Source organism: Patiria miniata, unplaced genomic scaffold (genome assembly GCF_015706575.1).
Source record: "Patiria miniata isolate m_02_andy unplaced genomic scaffold, ASM1570657v1 HiC_scaffold_5, whole genome shotgun sequence".
NCBI lineage: Eukaryota > Metazoa > Echinodermata > Asteroidea > Valvatida > Asterinidae > Patiria > Patiria miniata.
Window position 1 is genome coordinate 10746810 of NW_024037072.1, and position 19396 is coordinate 10766205.

Genomic DNA, 19396 nt, shown 5'->3' on the forward strand with positions numbered 1-19396 from the left:
TTGTGGAGGAAAAGCTTTGTTTTATTCACAAGTTAATTAACTGACAAACTGAAATGCGAGTGACGGAAATGCGAGTGACGACATTTTCCCCCTTTAATTTAAAATACTTTTTTTCATTGTAATTAGTATTTTGAGCACACTGGCATGACTGGAAAGGTTTATAAAGCAGAGTTGTAATGACTCAAGTCAATGACTCGACTGAAGTCCGACTAGGGTAAACATTTTTGGTGACTCGACTCGACTTAAGCAGCTAAGGGCAAATGACTCGACTCGACTCAAGTCACTGCTAGCAAATGACTCGACTCGACTCGAGTCCCCCATCAGAATGACTCGACTCGAGGAAGGCTAATAAGACTCGAGTCCCAAAAATAAAAGCAAAATTTTGCGAAAAATATTTGCAATGACTTACGCCGGTGACGGTTTTTGTTCACGTCACGTTAGAATGTTCGCGAATAATGTATACATACATACATGTACATGTGGTTTGATCAGTGTCCCCATTAGTTGAATGACGATCAGTTGGCACCCCCTTTTTATTTTCATTAAGAGTCAAATGTGGTGTCACCACATGTACCGTAGTAGCCCGAATGTAAAATTACAAAAGTCAAAAATGACTTTCTCTCTTGTGTTTATTTATTGTATAGTGTTCAAATATTTGTGACTCGAATTGACTCGAGCTAAATACTTGACTCGACTCGACTCGACTACACACTGTGACTCGATTCGACTCGACTCAACCTTCTTGACCTAATGACTCGACTCGACTTGAGTCAATTCTTTAAAATGACTCGACTCGACTCGAGTCACAAAAATCAGTGACTCGTTACAACTCTGTTATAAAGGTTGTTTAAAAAGACTTAGGTAAGACTTCATAAAAATTGTGGAGGAAAAGCTTCATTTTGTACAATGTATACATGTAACTTAATGAACGGACGAACTGAAATGTGAGTGATGGAAATGCAAGTGACGGCACTTTTCCCCTCTAACTTAAATACAGTTACTTGTTGAGGATATTTTGTTACCCTCATTTATACTTCAGTATGGTAGGTATCTACATGTAGTACATATAACCATTTGGTTGTGATACATTTGGTTTGAGGAGACGTTTCAATTAAAACCAAGACTATTTTTGGCATGTCCTTTTCACGACATGCGAGTGACCTTTTTTCCCACAGTGCCATGCTCATATTTAGCATCATTAGATTTTCATAATTCCATAGGGTTAAAGCCTTATATACCGGTATTGAGTATTTCCAAACCAAAAATTAAAGAGTAATTATCTTTTTTGTAAAAAGTACACCACTAAGATTGAAAAAGGATGCAAAAAAGTGAAATGCGAGTGATGCTGGGATCGCCCAGTACTGAAACCTTACATGTACGTATATATACAAATAAGTAAATTTACATTTTTGATGTGCACTTTTTGATGACTTTACAAAATGCACATAATTTGTTTCATTCACAAATGCTAGCAGCAAAGATTGTACAAATGTAGTATGCATATACCGGTTCACTTAATTACATGACGTTATAGAGTGGAAAAACTCTTGGATTGGGATGCCTGTGTTAGTTGTTAGTTTGGGGCAAAAAGTTAAGGTTCTCATTAGTATGTACATTTTGAACAGTACAATGGTCTACATGTACATGTAGTTTGAATTTTCTTTCATACTCTTGTCTGTAGTGCACACATATATATGCAAGTTTGGGCAAATTAAGAATTGTTCACAATGTACATGTACATTAACTTACATGTACCTTAAAACAAGTTCGTGACTAGTTAATGAATCAGTAATTGAATCACTAGTTGCAATCAATGCTGATACTGTTCTGATTTGATTTGAATTCTTTTCAGGATCACGGCATTATGCGGTGACTATTACGTCGGTGGGCGCCAGTTTCCGTCACTGTCTGAGCTGATTGGTTACTACACTCACGTCTCCAACATCTTAAAGAATGAGAGATTACTCTACCCCGTTCCTCCACCAGAGGTAGGTTGCCACATAAAAATGTTTTGGAAACGACTGATGTACAAAGGTACCTGCTGTTCCCATCTTTTGAAAATTGGTTCTACTTCAGTTGAGAGTCGGATTTGATTTAAAACAGTACATTTTCAGAAATTAAAAAACAGAGAAGTTGTCAGGACCTTTGCGGTTGAAAATGAACATTTATCCTATTGAGCTACCGAAGCATTTCTATCCCAGTAGGAATATTATACATTTTGTATGTTGTAATTTCTTAACTATAGTCGTTAGAAAACGCATAACAGCTTCCGTAAATTGGCAACTTCTGTAAATGGGCAATTCCTTAAATTTGGACGTACATGTCAAACACTTTAATGAGCTGCTGTTGGACAAGTGAATGTGACATTACTAATAATGTGACATCTAATGAGTAGAACACAATTACAGACCAATACATGTATGTACATGTACATGTACCGCCACCTTAACGATACATCATGTGGTCAGAAGTACGTTGGATTTTACGGAACTGCCCAAATAGGTCTATAGCTACATGTACTTCGTAATTTGCAAAAATATTATAATTTTAAAGTGCTCTGAGATGTGATTTTTCTCACACGAAAAGCATTTTCAAATAATGAATATACATGTACAAGTATTCAGCTATCACCTTACATGTATCACGCCATCCCCATTATATACTATACTCATCATTTCTGGCATTATCCCAATCATCATCATCATCATTACCCCAAAACATCATCAAATGTCTCCTAATGTTATTTGTTTTCATTTTTGTACATATTTTCTTTTATCATGATCATGATCATCTTTTTCTCAATTTGCCATCCTTCTCCTGTATTTTTGTCCTAAAGAGGCAATCTACCTGTAACTCATGTACTTTGCTTCCTAATGTTATTTGTTATTTTTGTCTTCTTTTTTGGTTAGCCATTGATTGACGACCGGAAGAAAGTTGTGGCTGTCTTGCCTTACACTAAAGTGCCTGACACCGATGAGCTCAGGTAGGTATTCATGTGCATGAAATTCCCTTGTCTACAAGAAAAACAAAAGTGTCATGCAATTTCCTGAGTTCCAACTCAACTCTAATAGCATTTTCTGATTTACCATTTTATGTTCGGAGTGAATGTGCATACATGTGTATTGTCGTTATTTACTTCTATTTTAGGGGACTGGTTTATTTTCTGTTGTTTAGATTGCATGTACATTTTCTTTCTGCCGAAATCCGCACACATGTACATGTACCGGGTATGCAACAGCATTTACTGATAAAAGCCAATTTTGATTGAAAACATGTAAAATCTACATTTTGTACATGGTTTATCAAGCATCAAATGTGAGAAGTTTAATCGATTTCATGTACATTATTGTCATTCTGAAATAGACATAATACCGAATACATGTGTGTGCACCGTATCTTGTTAAAATCAAAGTGTACCCTAATGAGGTTTTTTTTCCTAGTTTTATTTATTTATTTATTGTGATGTTTTTGTGAGGGTAGTCCTTTCAGTCATTATAGAGACTTCCTTCAAAGAAACCCTCTTCTAAAATGAAACTTTTAAATAAAATAGATATATATTAAAAATGAATTTTTGTTTCTTGTTGGCATGGTTGGGGCCTATTTTTTAAAAATATTTTTTTTTTTGGGGGGGGGGTTAAGAAGAATGATTTTAAGGGATCGTGCAGAGCTGTCTTTCATGGGAACGCTGTAATGTACAATGTACCTGTTCAAAGTACCGGTATGCTTAAATGTAACAGGCCAGCATGTGTACATGCATTTGTATTCTATGCCACTCTTGCCAACACCCCATGCATGTATCAATATGTCAACTCGGTGACCGTCCCTCGTCAGGGATCCTCTGACCTGGCCAATTATAGTTTATTTTCAGTGGGCAGGCCTGTGGGCCCAATTGTGACATTTTGAATTATAATTCACGCATACACACATGGCTTGTACATGCAGTGTGCTACATATAAAACAAAATGCGTAAAGGATACCATAGTGGAATTTTATAACTTTATTAAGGCATGAACTTCAGTTGTGAAATAAAACCTAGTGAATAGTTATGGAGCTGAATTTGGAGGTTAAGTCAGCATTTTGAAAATTTGGGTTGTCCAGTTTGCGTTAAAATGGGAGCATAGTGCATTTAATTTTCTTTATTTTTTTTTTATTTTTTTTTATTTTTTACTTTTAACAGAGACATCCCGAATAGTTTTCTGGGTGTCCAAAAGATATCTACATGTACCAAAACATCATTCCTAGCTAAACAAATCTTGGTTGAAAATGAAATGAATATTTGAGTGATTGGAACAAGGGGGGAAATTATTTCATATTATAATTTGTGTTTCAAAGACGGAGCAGTTCTTTGATTTCATTTTATGATAAATATACTTTAAGTCCTGTGCTACAAAACATGTTCCTCCAAACATACCGATACAAACAGTTTTGTACATATGTATATATATTTGAGTAAATATAAAAAAAAAAATTGCATTTTATTGTAGATTTTCTGTTAAAATAAAATTTAAAAAACCAGGAGGTTGGAAGGCTAAAAATTTATCTTCTCATATTTAGAAAAAAAGTCGGACAGAATCTGCCAGTGATTGATGAGTTGTTTACAAAATGATTTCTAACTCCAACAGATTACAAAAAAAAAAAATTGGTTTAAAAACATTTGCCTCTTTCCAGCCAGAAAGACCTCCTTAAGATGTCTTTTCTTTTCTAATTCATGTTTTGTTTTTGTTTCCCAGCTTTACTGCAGGGGAGGTGTTTGTTGTTCATAACGAGCTGGGAGATGGTTGGCTGTGGGTCACCTCCCAAAGAACTGGCGAGAGTGGTATCGTCGTAGACGACCTGGTCAAATACATCGTGAGTTTGGTATTAGTGGTCTTAATTGTTCATTGGAGGACAGAAATGAATGAGAGGGCGTAGGTTAATGTACATGTAGCATGTTTTTTTTGGGGGGGGGAGTTTATGGGCAATGTCCACAAGTGTGGTTACCCCACCTTGCCCCCATCCCACCCTGCCCCACCCCATCCCTAACCCCACCCCATCCCTAGCCCCACCCCATCCCGTACCACACCCCATCCCTGACCCCATCCCTATCCCCACAGTTCATTTGGGAACATAGAAATGACACAAGAAAGGGAGACATTTGGCTCAAAAAAAGTCGGCTGTTACATGTAACATGGTTAAATCACCATTTTGCATGTTTATTTCATTGGTTGTACTGTTCTGCAATACATCATATACGTGTGCGTTTATAACATCAAAATATTAAGATGGTGATACATGTACATTGTACATGTGGGCCTAGTGAAATTACTTCACAAAATGGTTATGTAATCGACCATTTTCTTCAAATTTCATATGATCCTGTATGTCGATCATATTTTAAGTCCCTAATGTGAGTCTATCACATACATGTACATGTACATGTACGTGTACTGGCACATACCGGGTACGTGGCCATGTGTGCACATACATCATGTATGTACATGTATATGAAATTCAGCACTTGCATGTATAACAATTCCAGAAAACATTGTACATGTGGGCAAAAGTGTTAATATACAGGAACTCCGACAAAAATCACTGAATAATACATTTCACTCAAACGCTTTGTACAGTTGTACGTGTGGATTAATTGTGTGGGTGTCGGAGATATTCAGAAAATGTGGCTGAGTTGTACATATACAGGCAAATACTGACTGCATAGATTGCAATGTACAGATGTACACTGAATGCATACAAGTACATGCACGTACAATATACCCATACGTGAGCACAGTGCTAATGTGGACGTTATAACAAACGAGGATTATGACTGTCCAGAAGTGTTTTCTACTCTCTGAGGTGATTCAACAAAGATCATCAATTCCAATGTTATGACACACTGGATATTGATACAGTGACGCTGGTAATTTATTGATCAATATATTAGTGTCACTGAACCGGAAAACAGTGTGTTAATGCCGGGCGCAGGAATACCTGAATGGTGGTGGGCGTTGGGCATAATATATTCTAATTTATACATAACAGGTAAATGTACATGTACATGTTACATGTACACGTGTATACATTGTATACATTGTACATGTGCATATTTGCCTGTATTTCAGATGTACATGTATACACGTACATGTACATTACATAACTAAATACATGTAGTCAATGACATGTACACCGGCGGTACATACATGAACACACAAAGATGTACATACATTGTATACATGTACATGCATGCCCCATGCCTCCCCTTTATCTACAGTATACATGTAGAATGCATCTCTCTCAAAGTCTGATAATTTTGTTCTAGAATAATTAGTGTCATATACACGCGTACATGTACATTTAAAGGCCAAATATACAACATGTGCGAATTTGAGATATCAAAAAACAAAAATATCAAATTATTATATAATACCTTACTGGACGGTTAGTAAATGACAGTCTAAAGCATCCTGCATGTCCTGTAAAATCATGGAATCTGGTGTGCTGACATTTTCAAGAAAGGTGGAATTTTTGTATCAATTTCCAATGATGGTTGGCTGACCATCGTTGGAGAAAAAACTAGTTTTTTTTCCAAATACTGCCCCAATTTACCAAATTTAGTTAGTCCGCATTTTGTTTGCAATCGAAGACACATCTGTGAATGGGTACAAGCCAGCTAGACTGGTTCCCTGACCTTATAATTCCCCTATGTCTATATTTGCTCTCCTTCATCTGAAGTTGGGTTAGGGAACCAGACTACAATCTTGAACATTATTTTTTTTTCTTGGTTTTTCCAGCATCTACATGTACAAACAAAAATCTTTAAACAGGTCGGTGTAATTATTTGCTATAAAATACTAACCCCCCAACAGCATAAGCAAATGTTGTATATTCCCTTTAAATCCTTTTTATTTACATTTGCCACAAGCCTAGGCTTCCAGAAGATGCCTCCATACCAATTTATATTTTTGCCTTTTTCACCTTTTTTGACAAACTCTATTTATTGATTTATGCACTTAATCGTGTGTTCTATGCTTGTATTTCTCATTTTGATGTGGAATTGTATTGAATTGAAACGAATTGAAATGGCAAACTTCCTTGAAATGTTCATGTGTTCGCACGTACAGTGTTTGGTGCGGTGGTGGTAAACTAAATACACAAATTACAAATATTATAACGCAGTGGCATGTTTTTGGTCACCTACATACATTGTAAGTTTGACAACATTTCATCAATGTGTTTGATTCACATACTTCATTCCAACTCTCTGATCTAGAGTGGCGAGTACTGAAAGTGAAGCCATCACTGTCAAAGTTGTCGTGAAACTTGTAATACATACTGTACTAGTACATGCATGGAACATGTTATTATATGTGAATCATGAGCAAACTGGGTTAACTTTTTCACTTTCAATTTAAAAAAAAAATTCAAAATGTTTACATACATTTTATATATTTACAAGCCTGTATAAATGAGTAGATTTTTTTTATAAACAATGATAAAGGCATTAAAAAAATTTCAAGGGAATGTATCGGTACAACATTTGCTTTTGCTGGAATTTTCAAAAACAATGGATTTGGAGGATTAGTATGTTAGAGAAAATATTGTTAAACTGACTTGTTTCACGTTTTGGGCTTGACAATTGTAGATGCTGGAAAACCAAGAAAACCAATCATGTTCTTGTAGTCTGGTTCCCTGACCCCACTTAAGATGAAACGGAGCAATTAATTCACTTTGGGGAATTGTAAGGTCAGAGAATCAGTCTAGCAGGCTTGTACCCCTTCATAGGTGTGTAATCAATTGCAAAGAAAAGTCAGAATAACTAAATATGAAAACTTAGGAACATTTGTTGGAAAAAAGCCAGATTTCTACAACGCTGGTCGGCATTTTTCTTCAAAATGTCGGCACACCAGGAGCCACGATTTTAAAGGATGCTTTAGACTGTCATTCCCTAACAATTCAGTAAGGTATTTCGTGATAGTTTGATCATTTCGTTTTTTGATGTTTGCAAATGTTGTACCGGTATCTTCCCTTTAAATGTAAGTTGCATATATATATACACAGTAAGTACGGTACATGTACATGTACATGTAAAATGGAGATAGATTTATAGTCAAAATCTAATGACACTATTACCGGTATAACAGTGTACATTTGTACATGTACATTCAGGCTGTTTTCTCGTCAACTAGTGTTTTTTGTTATTGTTTGTTTTGTTTTTTGGTTTTTGTTTTGTCTGCTTTTACATTTGCTTACACACATATTTGATATCATTATACATGTTCATGTCTACCCTAGGAATGACAGATGTGCTGTCATGTAAATGAATGGCCACACGCAGCATCTGGTAATCGCATAAGTTGCATGTTTAGACTTGTTTTGTATACATGTACATGTATGTACAATGCACCTGTGTTTTGTCATTACCAGTATACTGATATCTTGCGGCCATTAAAGGGCTGAAAATGATTCTGCTAGACAAAAGTAAACATTTCCACATTTTAAAGAAGAAAAATGATTACAATTACATTCCCCAGAGAGAAATTCGTAGAAGTGTGGTATTCGTCATGCACATGTACAAGTTTGTTTATGGGCATCAGATAGTCTTGTCCACATTGTCATGGGTTTTTAATTTTGTACGGTAAACAGGTACATGTACACACTACAGCCTGTCTTTAAAAAAAAGGGGGACAATCGAAAACGATTTTTTTTTTTAATATTAAATCTCAACATAAGTAAGTCATTTTGAGCATCACATTAAAGAAAAAGACCAGGCTTTCCAATACTTTTTGTTTCATCTCATTTGCTTTTGTCAATCCAGAGATAACTCCAGTTTACTGCGGAACACAAAAATCGAGTTTGTTTCTTTTGCCAAGTTGCAATCTTTTGTGAGCTTCAAGACAGCATGGCACAGTACTCAAAACAACTCTGCCCATGCATAAAAGTGGCACAAAATCGAATTTGGTGTATCGCACTAAATTGATTATATCTCTGAATTGACAAAAGCAAATAAGATCAAACAAACACTATTGGAAAGCCCAGTCTTTGTTCTTTAATACACTGTATTATGCCAAGTAAGAATGACTTATTTTGAAATTTCATTTTTAACCAATTTTTTTTTCTGATTGTACCATTTTTTTTTGAGACAGGCTGTTTACACACATTGCATCATTTTTTTGGTACACATGGTACACATGGTACATGTTCATATACTGTACACCCAAACGTGTGTTCACCGTTGATCGTGGACGTCCTATTGTCCCTCTTTTTAGGAAGACTCCCATAGGTTTTGTACACGACCCCAATCGCGAACGTATGCTGGGAATCGTGGACGATATTGTTCTCTTTTGTTCTCTGGTATTTTTCGTCCACAGTTTGAAAAGATGAACACATACATGTACACCCATACATGTAGAGTCATTATTTGGGAAGATACCGTACACTACGTACGGTACATGTACATAAACGGATGTACTGTGCACTTACATGTAACTCACAGCTCTGGTATAATCAACACCTACATTGTACATTGTACTTCACAGGATGAACAGATCTTATTTTTCCTGAACATGTTGAATGTGATTTATATGGAAAACTTTGTTGCGAGATAGAATCAACTTATTAGAAAGTATGGAATATGTTTCAGTCTTCAAATTTTTTTTTATCTCATCTAGAATGGATAGTTTGAAAAAACAAAACTCTCCTCTGTGCTGAAGCTTTTCTTTTCTCATTTTGAATTTTTTGAGTTTTATGTTATGCCCACATGTGCGTGTCCTTTAGATGCAAAAGTTCAATTCTTGCTATGGTTTGCTAATCTTGTTTACTGCCCTATAGTTGATTTATTTGAGTGGTGTTTTTTTTTTTCATTTTCGACCTGAATCCTCACTTGTTTCAATCCTTTCTGCTTACAGGACAAAGATACTGACATCAACGAAGGGAAAATGTAAGTAGTCAATTAACAACATTGGCATAATGTAAATATTATTGTTATGAATCATTCGTACTTAGGTTGCATCACTTGAACCCTCACTTCTGTCGTGTTTCAGCAGTTTGACAGAAGAACCTTACCCAATAACAATCGGAAACGAAACAAGAACTAGCGAAGGAGTTTCATTATTAATCAATTTTGCAGGGGAACGTCTAAATTTAGCGTGGATCCGGATGTTGGGGCTTATTGAAACCAACAATGCGAGTTGTGTTTCTTTCGTTTCACTTACTTTCAGTTTGTGTGGCAGTGTTGTGTAATGTTGAGTTCTGCCTCTCCTCTTCCCCCCCCCCTTCCCACCCCAATGAAGAGGGGATACAAGGATGAAAAATTCAGCAAAAGATGGCCTCAGCAACACATTTTAAATTTAAACCGTCTCTTTGGAAGCCTTTAATATTTCTGGAGAAATAAAAAAAAAATGATGGGAGCCATTAAGCAGTAAAAAAGAAAAGAAATGAAGCTACATGTATACAAATGAAGTTTTGAATCATTCTAAAAGCATTACAGTTTGAGGAATGATTGAATTTAACAATATGTAATTCAGACATGCAACTTTTCCTCGGATCAGCTGATTTCCTCGTTTTTCACTTCACACTTACATGTATGCCATTAAAAATTGGAAAATACTGTATAAAGTCTACAGTAAAATTTTCTCTGTTTTGTGGGGTTTTTTTTTTCAAATCAAATTAGAGTTTTTTTCAAATCAACTTAAACTTTCCAGATGCACGACATCAGTCATCAATTACATTGTAATGATTAGGATTCAGTCCATTGTTATCTTTTGGTGGCATATGTTATTCCTCGTCATTTTGTGTGTCACTCAGCTGGTACCATGCCAACGCCTCCAAAGAAGTTGCGGCCGACCTACTACTCAAGGGTAAGACTTGGAAAAACTTTCAGGTTTTTTTTTTTTCAAATCGTTATCAATGAAAACTAGACTAGAACCTAAATAAAGTCAAGCAGTGCAAAATAAGTTTTAAGTTTGAGGTTAATTAAAAGCTACCTTTCAATTTCCAGCCCATTTTATGGGTGGCATGGGTGGCGCAGCGAGTAAAGCGCTCGTCTCTCACCGCTGTAGCCTGGGTTCGATTCCCGACTCGGGTCACATGTGAGTAGAGTTGTACTTTGATTCTCTCCTGGGCCACGAGAGCTTTTCTCCAGGGTCTCCAGTTTTCCTCCCTCCGCAAAAATCAACACTTTCAATCTGGTTGTGCTCTTTGGTCAGACATGGGTCATATGGCGACTGTCTAAGGAACCTTAACATGCCTCCGGCTCGATGATGTTGTAATTGCAATCCTTCGCAATTCAGCTTCTCAGCTGCGAGTAAGGACGATTTGCCCCAGAAATGTATTTATTAATTTATTGTTTTGTATTAATGCAAAGGTCTTTCCTGAGCGAAAAGGACACTGAAACAATGCCATTTAGGGGTACATGTACAGTGTATAAACTAATATGAAGGTTATTGACATAGCTTCTTCTTCTTTTTTTCCAGCTCAGAAAATACATTTTCACAATGGTAATTGAGTGGTCGGGCACACCCGACCACTCTTTGAAATCGTTCGTATTAATCTTTCTGGTAAAGATGCATTTTTTAAACAAAATAATGGATTGTACTGGAAAGGATTTAATTTCCTGATCTTACATAAACATTTTCATAACTCAACTCGGCAGTGTTTAATGAACAAATTGCCTGCCCGACCACTCTGCGTTTGTAACAACAGACGCAAACCTCTAGTTTTAAGCTGTTTTAGAAGTTACTAAACTGCTTCAATAAACGTGATTTCTTTTGTGTTTTTGCTCTGAATATAGTGCCCTTACAGCACTTTTAATCAAGCAACAATATGACCTACATGTAATCATCTACTCTGGCATATATTGCAATGACATCACATGCATAATGTTTTTATTTATATTTGATTAGAGGGTGACGTGGGGAGCTTTCTGGTTCGGAACAGCGACAAGAATCCCGGCGACTACTCTCTCTCGTTCCGTGGTCCCACGACAATCCAGAGGTTCCGAATCCAGAAACAGCAGCATCACTACATAATGGGTGGACGAACCTATCACAGGTGACAACAACTACCCTCTCCCCTCCCCCCCGGTCCCTTTTGTAGTATGTCAAATGGGTTATTCTATAAATTGGGTCCACTTTTTGTGCTGTCTCTGTTACATCTGACATCTATAATTTAATAATCATGGATGCACTCTGTGATGCAGTTGTCCTCGAGGAGTGAGTATGAAAAGGGGGTGTGCATCCGAACCGAGTACCTGTCCGCTGATGTCAGGAACTGGTTCCAGATTATGGGATCGGGTACCCGTAACCAACTTTACAAATTACTTAGTAACTTCTCAGACAATGACAAAGTTTTGAATGCCATTTGTGGAGAATTTTCAAAATGAGAACCACGCTACATGGAAAACCAAAACAGATTTTATGTTTATGTGTATTTTAATGCGCCATAGATGACGCTCGCGAAAGTTGCATTTTACAACGTAAAGCTATGCAGTCCTTCAGACAACTTCCAGGATTTGAATTTTGGGGTTAGGATTGTTTTAGGATTATACGGATACCCGTGTTTTACTTCAATAGCGTAGGTGTACCTGATTCTTGTACTACTGGTAACTGCACACCGCTCATTACATGCATGAATAGCAAACTACCTACTCAACAAATAAAAAAAAAATCATTCTCAATGATACTTGAATGGCAAATTACAAAGTTCAGAGGTAACAAGGACAGGAAAAATGTCACACTTTGGACGTTAAATTTATAGAGTGACCAGTATCCATACTCCATGAACAAGAAATGGTTTTGAAATGCTGGCTCAAAGGAAGACTTTCCTGCCAAGCATGACTGAGTAATAATGTAAGGGCTGGTGTGATTTGTGTTTTTTTATTATTTCAAATTGCAGTTTGGATGCCATAATTGACCATTACAAGAAAGAAGAGATTGTCAACGGTTACAAGTTAGCCGCACCGGTTGTACCAAAGGTAGCCAATTTTGTTTGTCATTTCAAGAGTTTTTTGTTGATATGTAGTCACACCAAAAGGTATGGTTACTTTTCTAGCATACTCTTTCATTCACCAGCAGATCCAGAACCAGACTTTGGTGGGTTTTTTTTTTTTTTTTTTTTTGGGGGGGGGGAGGGTTTGGTGTGGTTTTTTTTTTGGGGGGGGGGGGGTTCTTTTCAGATTAACAAAAATTGGGAGTGGAGGACTGGACATTGTTTGATGCTAGAGGGCAGTCTTTTTCACCATTTTCCATTTTTTTCTGTCTCTAATTCAGGAATTCATAGAGGAAAATGGGATGAGTAGCATCCATTACAAAACACTATTCACTCTTCAGTTTTAATTATTTAAAAAAATTGACACTTTTTGGGGGGAGGGGAGGGGACCATGGCTACTGTTCCTATCCCCCTTTTCCCACAAATCTGCCGGTGGTTTCATTTCCAGTATCCCTGGTTCAATTCCCACCAACAATAACAAGTCCACCGTCTGTCCTTGGCTTGTACCCCTATTCAGATTAAGTATCTAGGGGATCATTCTTCCCTCATCTTTAACTTGCATTTCCTTCCTTTTCATCCTGGGTGTGTTGTCATTGCAGGGCAGTGACGATGTTGTTTCTGTCTTTCTTGGCATATTCCCAGTAAAAATATGAAAAGGGGCCAAATAATATGAGTTGTTGATATGTGGGAGAGTATTGTTATGAAAGCATAGAACAGAAAGTGATAACCATTAGTAGTTGTGTAATTCAATTATTTTCCTGCTTTCTGCTTTTACTTATTAATTGTATGCCCCCTTCCCCCCTCCCTTCTCACCCCTGGCCCCCCCCTCCCCCCCAAAAAAATTACTTTTTTGGATAATTTCCTATTAATTTTTTCCTCAGACTTTTACGAGGAATAAATTATTTTTCCAACCGTCGTTTTAAAAAAATCCCCCTACTAATATTTACATTGTTCAGAAGTTGGAAATTAGGACCAAGTCACCCGAGGCATTTTTTGCAGGCAAGTAAAGGAACTTTCACGATGAACAAATTACATTTTTCCAACAGTTTATGGAAATTCCTTAAAATGTTACATGGAATTAAAATTTGCCTTTTGTTTTCTTCTTGGAGATTGCCAATGACAAGTTGCCTGTAAGTTTCCTTGTGTGCCGTGGTCCTAAGAATTGATTGAAGTTTTTGCACTGGTATAGTGTACATTTTCCTGACCATTTTATTTCCCCCGATCTTGCAAAAATTGCAGAGTTTGAAGATGAACCGCATCAACCCGGAGCCCATGATCAACTATGAGGACATTCGCAGGAGGAGAAGCAGTGGCATGTTGGTCATGATGGGATCTGGTGACCACATCGCTAAGCAGGGCTACCTGAGCAAGAAAAGTAAGTAGATAACCGGACCTAACATGAGTGAATGAGGCTTCAAAGGATCATTTGCAAACACTCAAAACCTGAAACTGCAAACATCCTGTGAAATCGTTGAGCCTGGTATACTGTCATTCTCAAGTACTAACGACGTGGCTAGGACTTAACCATTGCTGAGAACACAGTTTTCTCCTGTGCAATATCTGTTAAACATGTTAAACGGTCGCAAGGCGGCTGTTTACTTCATGTTTTATGCTTGGGTACACTAGGTATATTTATGTATATCTTTCCCACAACAAAGCTCGCAAACACTCCCTGTGATCTATAGGTTCTAATCACGACACATTCCACAAGTCGCACTTTGATGGTTGAAAAGGAAACACTTTTTCTTGGTGTTTTTTTCCTGCACAAATAGACGCAAAACATTGAACAGCTCAGTGGAACGATGTATAAATTTATAGCCCTTAAATCAGGCCATTTCATGAAATTACCACAAATTCAAATAATCCAATGTACATGTTTCTTAAAAAAAAAACCATTGTGGGAGTATAAACAGTGAGAACGTGGTGAATTCAAAGTTTATTCCCAAACTTGCCATTGTTTTACTAATTCAAAAATTACATATTGTAATCTGTTAATTGTACTGGTCCAAGAGGGCGGGCTACAGTCCTCATTGTACCTTTCTCACTGACTCATAGACCTATGGAAGTGGCTGCAGCCATGTCCCATAGACCCCTGTGTAATTTTAAGCCTTAGCCATAGAATTCAGACGCAGCCTCACTGACTGTCACTTGTGAATTAGATTTGCCAAAGGCTCACCTTTGTCCAAACAAATTATCTCATATGCCTACCTAGATCCCTTTGACTAAATTGGTGTGGGACCATTTTTGGCTTGCCTCATATTTTGTTCACCATGGATATTTTATATTTTATTATTATTCTTCAACTTCTTTTGTATGCAGGATATTGTTAAGTGACTTCTTGCGTTCTCCCTTCATTAATGTCAGTATCTTTGTCCTACAAGGTTTGAAATTCTTGAAAGTGAAAACATTAGGTCTGGATTCTTTGATAGTTTCCATGGAACAGCGGTGTGTAACGCATATTAATCTGCCCTCAAAAAGTTGAGAATTTTTCCAAACTACGAACTCATTTTTTGGATTGTGCCTTTTCTCTGAACAGTGCGAGAACAGTAAATGGGGCTTTAGTAACACTTTCGGGAGCCCTAATAGGAGGAACGCGGCAGCGTATCTGCACTGGTTTCAGCGTCGGGCATCAGGTGTCATCATCAGTGCATTTTGGATGTCCCTCCCATTGGTCTCCCCCAACTCTCCCTTTTGAACCGTTGAGGGGGTACTTGTGCATGGCGTCCATTTGGCAGAGTCTAACCCTCCATTTTTCTTTCTGTTTTTCCAGGCTCCAAACACAAGAAGTGGAAGACCTACTTCTTTTCCCTGAACAGTACTGATCAGCAATTGCTCTTTTTTGAACATGATAGGGTAAGGTTTAATGACTTAGTAGTTGGAAAAGGTTTATTTTAAAGGACCAATGTAATAGAATTTTCTAATGTAGTCTTTGAAATGCACCGTTGTGTCACATTTACCTTAATTGTCATACTGCTATTTTCAAAGGTATTTTGGTGTCTTTCGTGTTTTCATCCAAATTCTTCAGCAAAACTGTGTTGTCACTCAAGGCAGGAACATCAGTGTTTACAGCTGCTTCAGCATCAAAAGTTGCCAGATTTTTTTATTTGTTTGCTGTCATCAATTTTCTGTTTTGGGTAATTCATTGTTGTGCCAGTACACAACAGTAAATCAATGAGCAAACTTTATGCACAAATGTTTTCAATGAGCAAATTTTCGTATTCACAATTTAAAAAACCAACTTGAACTCTGTGAAACAGCACAGCAACAGCGCCCCCAGTTGTCAGAAAAAAAATGGAATATTTTGAACGTTTGAAAAAGTACAGCTTAACTAAAATTTCAAAATATTTAACTAAAAAAGGATAACTCATATTCTGCAAACATTTCAGAGAAATGGAAATTTGCACAAAATTTATTGCAGTGTAAACGTCATGTGATGGTCGCTTTAAAAAAAGGATAATAGTCTAGGGGCTAAACGTTGTTATTGTTTGATACGCGATAACCCGCCGCCGTGATAACCCGCCGCCGTGAGAGGGCGCTATCACGACCAACCAATATCACCCATGGACTTGTCAGAACAACATCTAGGGAATCTGCTGAAATCTCCCCCCGAAAAATGGGGGAAACTAATGCGCATGCGCGACTTCTTCAGGCAATTACGGTCCAATTTCAGTCCCACACATACTACACATAACAAAAGAGCTGACCAGTGAAGTCGCACAAAGGTCTTGCTGCATCTTTTATTGCACTGGAAGAAATTTGAGAGATTGCTTCGGAACTACTATAATTTTTTTTGAATTGCGTGCTTCATATATTAGGCCAAACAGGTGCGCGCATTACACAACCAATACGAGATTCCCTAGACGTTGTTCTGACGGGTTCGTGGGTGATATTGGTTGGTCGTGATAGCGCCCTCTCGTGGCGGCTGGTTATCGGGGCGGCAGGTTATCGCGTATCAAACAATAACAACATCTAAGCCCCTAGACTATAACTGTATAAGGATAATTGTACAAGTATGTAAATGTTGTGACAATATAACAATGATACACAAATGCAATTAACATTTTTTTTCCTCTTTTTCTCTGCATTCTTCAGCAAACCAAGCCCAAGGGTATGATTGACCTCCAGTTTTGCTCCGTCTACATGGTCCATGAGAGCCTCTTCAATCGACCCAACTGTTTTCAGATTGTTGTACGTGCGCTGGGTGATTTTGAAGTCTTCTATCTGAACGCAGAAACACCGCAACTGGCTCAGGTACTATATTAACCCATTTACAAAATTTGTCTTTTTCCTGGTTTGTTGTATGAAAATATTTATTTGAGATTCTCAATGAATTTGATAATCAAATTGTACTTAATTACTAGGTTAATAACTCAAATTGTGAAGACTAAATAGGCATTGGCTCAACGAATCCTGATTTTTGTTATATCTTGTGAATGTAATTAATTTGTGAATTATTTTGTAGTTTCTCAGCGTCAGTTCTTTGTGTCTTGTGTTCACGTTTGACCGGGGACGTCACTTCAAAATCAGGTCTTAGATATAATGGTGATACTCTTTCTGGGAACCCTTCTACTCCCTTTCTTTCCTAATCATGCAGACATGGACCCAGATCCTACGCGCCCACTGCAGCAAGGCCAGCTGGACCCAGACCACTAGGGCCAAGACCTCAGGCATCAAGCAGCTCAAGAGCCTCAGTCTTCACATCCTAGAGGCCCACAAGATCCCTACTCGGCAGATCTCGCATCCTTACTGCGTCATCTCCTTGAACAACATCAAGGTGGCTCGTACGCCCATCCAGCCGGCCCCGGACCCTGTCTGGAGCGAGGAGTTTGTCTTTGAGTGAGTAGGGACATGGTATACATGGGGTTTTAAAGAACCGAAACATCACTTAAGTTTTTGGAAGTTGTTCGTGGTTAATGATGCAGGGTCACTGGTTCTTTCATGTTTGTCAGTATCAAGGAAGCGCCCAATTTACTAAAATACAAAGTTGTATAAGAGGAATTCAAACCTAAGCATCAAGGCTGAGCACCGAGTTCTTTGAATGAGTAAGAATATGAATGTTTGGTCACACAGCTGAAGCAGATTTGCAAAAAATACAAATATTTGGAAACGACTCGAACTTGAGTCGGAGTGTGCAATCATTGGACATTTACAGCATACATTTTGTCTGAATGGTCAGAAACATATGTACATGTATACCCAAAAGCCCATATACTCAGACCACCCTTTCTAGTGTCCCAGGTTCAATTCCTACATTACCAGCTAGTTTTTCAGTATACGTGTTGAACTCAAGCATTTTTTAGACTACAACCAATCGAAGTACCCTCTCTTAGCTGTCATGCTGTCATTGGTCATCTTCACAGCACCCTAGGCAGTGCCATACTCGAACAGTAGCTGGTGCTTTTTTACCCTTCTCGAAAGATCCGGTGGGAGGGACACATCACATGCGCATACTGGATCACGTGCATACGGCTTAAAGTACGCACAACTTATTTTGTTCTGAGTGTGCACAAACTAATTTGCATGTTCGCGTGAGTGTCAGGTGCCAGCGGTAATGCATTCAAACGTCCGTTCCAACTTTCTCTTTGTAACTTCCTAAAACTTCCTCTTTGTAACTGCTAAGGGATTACTTGTGCAAAGAGTCCAACGCATCAGACAGCACATTTCATTACATTCTCTGAATGGCTGACTTTTACATTAACTCCTTTGTCTGTTCATTATCTCAGACAGTATATTTACACTGTAGATACCTATATTTTTATTTGTACTTTGCAAGTGGCTGATTTTACATTGACTTACTTTTCTGTTTATTCACGATCAGCGATTTCCCTGATGACATTGACTCCTTCACGATAGACGTCTTCAACGGCGCCAAGCGAGCCAAGCCCATACCCCTCTGCAGGACCACCCTGCTCCTAGAGAGGTTACCCAACGGGGTGGTGGTAGACCAGTGGTATCAGCTGATCGCCCTGACATCACAGGGACGGGGGGAGATGGGCTCGATACGAACCAGGGCCCAGTTCCTTCAAGAGACGCTTATGCCTCTAGAGGAATACCACAGTCTTCAGGAGGTATGTTGCCGCAGGGATGGTAGCCCTCCCTCAGTTGCAGGGTATCTTGCCGTTTTTCACTGCAGATGACATATTGTCGTCATATTCTTTCGTTGTATACCCCAAATTGATCTAAAAAATAAAAGCCCACTCACATTCCATCTCCCTGTTCCTAGCTTGGTCATTTCTTTGGAAGGGATGTTAATCAATACCACTGGTGCATCCTTGAGAGAGGTTTTTAATTTATTTTAATTTTTTTTTCAATCATTAAAAACAGAAGAGGAAGACCTGAAGACAACCCTTTTTTAAAATTGATGCTGTAGTCTGTTCATATCCTTTCCCGCCATAGATTTGTGAAATTTAATAGAAAATAAGAACAAAAGTGA

The 19396-nt window shown here is 37.9% G+C and overlaps 1 protein-coding gene across 1 annotated transcript in view; it reads left to right on the plus strand.

Annotated features, from left to right (window-relative positions):
- LOC119741779 (ras GTPase-activating protein 1-like) overlaps positions 1-19396 on the plus strand; it is a 39695-nt gene that overhangs the window by 13094 nt on the left and 7205 nt on the right. The window contains exons 4-15 of the mRNA XM_038217675.1: positions 1853-1988; positions 2910-2983; positions 4731-4848; positions 9885-9916; positions 10783-10835; positions 11880-12027; positions 12871-12949; positions 14203-14338; positions 15734-15816; positions 17056-17214; positions 17558-17799; positions 18782-19031. Of these exons, the coding sequence (XP_038073603.1) occupies positions 1853-1988; positions 2910-2983; positions 4731-4848; positions 9885-9916; positions 10783-10835; positions 11880-12027; positions 12871-12949; positions 14203-14338; positions 15734-15816; positions 17056-17214; positions 17558-17799; positions 18782-19031 (1510 nt within the window). The remainder of the gene's footprint in view (positions 1-1852; positions 1989-2909; positions 2984-4730; positions 4849-9884; positions 9917-10782; positions 10836-11879; positions 12028-12870; positions 12950-14202; positions 14339-15733; positions 15817-17055; positions 17215-17557; positions 17800-18781; positions 19032-19396) is intronic.